General features: G+C 53.1%; 1 protein-coding gene across 1 annotated transcript; it reads left to right on the top strand.

The window, feature by feature from the left end:
- The first annotated feature begins 1,156 nt into the window (after positions 1-1,156).
- Positions 1,157-3,665, top strand: LOC123159905 (beta-glucosidase 38). Its single transcript, XM_044577713.1, has 9 exons — positions 1,157-1,389; positions 1,488-1,546; positions 1,640-1,715; positions 1,810-1,881; positions 1,999-2,086; positions 2,189-2,548; positions 2,639-2,850; positions 2,944-2,975; positions 3,066-3,665. Exons 1-9 carry the CDS (start codon positions 1,197-1,199, stop codon positions 3,444-3,446), a joined length of 1,473 nt encoding a protein of 490 aa, XP_044433648.1. The 5' UTR covers positions 1,157-1,196; the 3' UTR covers positions 3,447-3,665.
- The last annotated feature ends 1,142 nt before the right edge of the window (positions 3,666-4,807 follow it).

The raw sequence follows: 4,807 nt of genomic DNA, 5'->3' as shown, positions 1-4,807 counted from the left end.
GATGCCGGGGCGACACCCTGGATGGTGAGGTTGAACAGTTGGCTCCACAGTGGTACGTGGTGGAGTATCCTCTTGCCTATGTGGGTAGCAAGGGGAGGGGTGACGGGTGGCAGTGGTGGCGTCTCCTCTTGCCTATGTGGGTAGCAAGGGGAGGGGTGACGGGTGGCCGTGGTGTCATCATGGCTTCAGCAACGGTGGTCCCATGATCTAGAACTGGATGCCTCACACGGTGCTCCCTCTCACCCTTGTCGGTTAGGTCGGCCTTGAGTCCACGACTGGCACTTGTGTGGGTCCGAGCGAAAGCTCTGCGCTCCTGTGCTGACAACGAGCAGGAGCTGCTCTCCATGACCCATGACAAGGGGGACGTCTTAACGGCGTGTCATCCCTTTGCGGAGATGGCTCGGTGTGTTTAGTTCCTCGGTGTTTGGCGGTTTCTCGTGATAGCCCGGCTCCGGTCTTCTTTCAGTAGTTGTGGATGTAGCTTGTTAGGGGTGGCCCCTCCTGTTTTTCATGGTTGCTGTTTGGTTAGTGGCACTTGTGCCACTCGTGCAGTGTCGTTTTGTTTTCTTTCCACATACTTGTATGAGGGTTTTCCCATCATTTGTATCGGTACGGTCGGTTGTGTGGCCTGTGCCTTTATTATATATAAACGAGTGGGTGGCGTGAGGGAGGCAAAGTCTATTTCTTATGGAATCTCGAGTGGTGGTAAGAGGAAAACACTTGATTAATGGACCTTGCCATCCTGATTTTACATATTACATCATTTGGTGTTAGAAAAACAAATTTTAATCATGAATTTTCAAATGTTTCTAAATGTACTACTCCTAAATCGTAACTATGACTGTTTTGTTATTTTTTATTTTTGAAGTTCCAACTGTTTTGTTATGTTACAAGGTGATGCATCAGAGTCACATTTTCACCTGCTCCGCCCCTATCAAAATTGTGCGAGTGTATGAAACAAAGACATTATACAGACGAGTAGAAGAAGTCAAGCAGCAAGGCTAGGGTGCATCATGCATGGGAGCTGCCCGCGCGTACAATAGAGAAACAGTCCCACGGTGTGCCACCGTTTGTGCCAGAGAATGGCGCTGCTGCCTGCATGCTGCCCCCTCGATCTCTCCTCCCCACCCTCCATATATAGCCTCCTTCCCCGATCAGACCACCGACCTACCACACTCGCCACTGCCCTCTCCACTATGGAGCTCCTCCGCGCGGTCGTCCTGCTCTCCCTGGCGCTCCTGGCCAACGGCCGGGACACCGACCTCTCCCGGGACAGCTTCCCCAAGGGCTTCGTCTTCGGCACCGCCTCGTCGGCGTACCAGGTGGAGGGCAACTCCCTCAAGTACGGCCGCGGGCCCTGCATCTGGGACACCTTCCTCAAGTTTCCAGGTCAGGATCCATGGTGAAATGGCGTCTCTGAAGTCTGAACCAAGCCTTGCATGCCTGTGTGGCGACTCCTGAACTGAATGTGTGTTCTTGTGCCGTAGGTGCCACTCCCGACAACGCCACCGCCAACGTGACCGTCGACGAGTACCATCGCTACATGGTCGGTGATGGAGAGAAAACACTGATTTTCATTGTTCTTGCAAGTGGTTTCCGGTCGTGATCTGTTTGGGTTTTTGGTGGTGGTTTCCTTCAGGACGATGTGGACAACATGGTGAGGGTGGGCTTCGACGCCTACCGCTTCTCCATCTCCTGGTCGCGCATTTTCCCCAGTACATCTCTCTCCTGCTCGCGCATTTCTTCAGTTCCGTAATGTGTTGTTCTTCTTCTTCTTATTCCTCTGAAACTCTTCACGAAAAAATGCAGGTGGGATCGGGAGGGTCAACAAAGACGGCGTGGACTACTACCACAGGCTCATCAACTACATGCTCGCCAACAGTACGATCCATCCATCCATCCATCTCTGCATTTTTTCGACCTATTTACGACCCCATCAAAATCTCTCCGTTAGACAGCTGACGATTCCTTCTCTGCATGACGTTTCCCCATTATCAGATATCACTCCGTACGTCGTGCTCTACCACTACGACCTCCCCGAGGTCCTCAACAACCAGTACAACGGCTGGCTCAGCCCCAGGGTCGTGTGAGTGCTCGCACTCCATAGCCGCAAAATCCTGCAACATTTACATCTGATCTCTCTCTCTCTCTGCTTAATTCCAACGACTCGCCGCGCATTTTTCCGCAGGCCCGACTTCGCGGCTTTCGCCGACTTCTGCTTCAAGACGTACGGCGACCGGGTGAAGAACTGGTTCACCATCAACGAGCCGCGGATGATGGCCTGGCACGGCTACGGCGACGGCTTCTTCGCCCCCGGCAGGTGCACCGGCTGCCGGTTCGGCGGCAACTCCGCCACGGAGCCCTACATCGCCGGCCACCACCTCCTCCTCGCGCACGCCGCCGCCGTCAAGGTATACCGCGACAAGCACCAGCGCGTGCAGAAGGGCACCATCGGCATCCTCCTGGACTTCGTGTGGTACGAGCCGCTGACCTATACCGTGGAGGACGAGTACGCGGCGCACAGGGCGAGGGAGTTCACCCTTGGCTGGTGAGGAACGGCGCACGCAGCTCAGTATCGCAGGCACGACGGCCGGCGGCGACGACCGGACTTGACTGAAACTGAAGCTGAACTTGGCAGGTACATGCACCCGATCACCTTCGGCCACTACCCGGAGACGATGCAGAAGCTGGTGGGGTCGAGGCTGCCGACCTTCACGCCGGAGCAGAGCAAGCTGGTGCAGGGCTCGGCGGACATCATCGGGATCAACCACTACACCACCTACTACGTGAAGCACCACGAGAACCTGACGCACATGAGCTACGCCACCGACTGGCAGGCCCAGCTTCTCTGTACGTCCGGTTAACTGAAACCCCACCTCACACGAATTGCTCCTCGCTCGTCTGCCTGTCTTAACACGTTTGATCATCTGCCTGTCCTTTCAGTTGATCGCAACGGCGTGCCGATCGGAAAACAGGTAACGATCCTCAAATTTGACCACCAAAGAAGAACAGGTTGGGTAGAGCTGCAAGAATTTGTGATTCATGCATGAACACATTGCACTCAGGCGTTCTCGAAATGGCTGTACGTGGTGCCCTGGGGATTCTACAAGGCGGTGATGCACGTGAAGAACAAGTTCAGGGACCCCTTGATCCTCATCGGCGAGAACGGCATCGACCAGTCCGGCAGCGACACGCTGCCGCACGCGCTCTACGACACCTTCAGGATCGACTACTTCGACCAGTACCTCCACGAGCTGAAGCGCGCCATCGCCGACGGCGCCAGGGTGACGGGCTACTTCGCGTGGTCGCTGCTGGACAACTTCGAGTGGCGGATGGGCTTCACCTCCAAGTTCGGGCTCGTCTACGTCGACCGGAAGACCTTCACCCGGTACCCCAAGGACTCCACGCGCTGGTTCCGGAAGGTGATCAAGAGCGAGGAGTACTGAAGAGTCGAGCGGATCGTTCGAGCGTGCGTCCTCCCTTCTAGGTAGCCGAGATTGTTTTTCTCTTTTCTTTTAAGTGTCACCAGATGGATGAATAAGACGTTAGTTTTAGTTTTGGTTGGATGAATAAGATGTCTTGTAGTAGTTCAGATCAAAGAGAGTTCTTCAGTTATAGTTTCGGCTCTGGATTGTGCAAGTAAAATTGATATCCCTCACGCCTTCGCTCCTGCCTCGTGTGCACTCTCGTCTAGGTTTCCCTGCCTCTAGCTGGCCGTGCCGCCAGTCCGCCTCGCCTCCTATGGTCCAAGGAGGCAAGGACCATGGAGGCGCGAACGATCCTGGCCCTTGCCGGCTGGAGGACTGTGTTTTTAGGTGTTTTTCTGAGTTTTGTTAGCGTTTGTGCCATGCTTAAGAAGACGAGGCGGCGGCGACTTCTTGAAGATGGAACAGGATCTTTCCCGTCTAGCCTCCGTTACGGCGATGCTTATAGTGTCATTGGAGGGTGTGTGGAGGTGTGTGTCCGGCGGATCTCGTGGGATCCGGGCGGCGTTTGTCTTCGGTGGGTCCGCCTGGATCTAGTCTACATCTGTGTGTCTGCAAGTTGAATCCTGGCGCGCCCTGGTGTCGGCCCACCTCCGGCGCCCATCTTCTGCTATATAAGTCATTTTGAACTAGAAAAAATAAGGAGAGGACATTCGGGAAGAAGCGCCGCCGCCTTGAGGCGAAACTTGGGCAGGAGCACTTTTGCCCTCCGGCGGAGCGACTCCGCCGGGAGAACTTCCCTCCCGGAGGAGGAAATCATCTTCATCATCATCACCAACAACTCTCCCATCTTGGGGAGGGCTATCTTCATCAACATCTTCACAGCACCAACTCCTCTCAAACCCTAGCTCATCTCTTGTGTTCAATCTTTATATCAAAACTATAGATTGGTGCTCGTGGGTGACTAGTACTGTTGATTACATCTTGTAGTTGATTACTATATGGTTTATTTGGTGGAAGATTATATGTTCAGATCTATTACGCTATTCAATACCTCTCTGATCTTGAGCACGTTTATCATTTGTGAGTAGTTACTTTCATTCTTGAGGTCACGGGAGAAATCATGTTGCAAATAATCATGTGAACTTGATATGTGTTCGATATTTTGATGGTATGTATGTTGTCATTCTCTTAGTGGTGTCATGTGAACGTCGACTACATGACACTTCACCATATTTGGGCCTAAGGGAATGCATTGTGGAGAATTTATTAGATTGTGGGTTGCGAGAGTGACAGAAGCTTAAACCCCAGTTTATGCGTTATTCTGTAAGGGACCGATTGGATCCAAAAGTTTAATGCTATGGTTAGAATTTATTCTTAAT

The sequence above is a fragment of the Triticum aestivum genome, chromosome 7B (assembly GCF_018294505.1).
Source record: "Triticum aestivum cultivar Chinese Spring chromosome 7B, IWGSC CS RefSeq v2.1, whole genome shotgun sequence".
Taxonomy (NCBI): Eukaryota; Viridiplantae; Streptophyta; class Magnoliopsida; order Poales; family Poaceae; genus Triticum; species Triticum aestivum.
Note: the sequence above shows the minus strand (reverse complement) of the source record. Positions and strands in the feature narration are given on the sequence as shown.

What these genes read in the sequence shown, in the direction of transcription:
- LOC123159905 (XM_044577713.1), top strand. Translation starts at nt 1,197, where the DNA reads ATGGAGCTCCTCCGCGCGGTCGTCCTGCTCTCCCTGGCGCTCCTGGCC. An exon ending in CTGGCAGGCCCAGCTTCTCT is followed by an intron (nt 2,851 to 2,943) that starts GTACGTCCGGTT and finishes CTGTCCTTTCAG; the next exon opens with TTGATCGCAACGGCGTGCCG. An exon ending in GCGTGCCGATCGGAAAACAG is followed by an intron (nt 2,976 to 3,065) that starts GTAACGATCCTC and finishes CATTGCACTCAG; the next exon opens with GCGTTCTCGAAATGGCTGTA.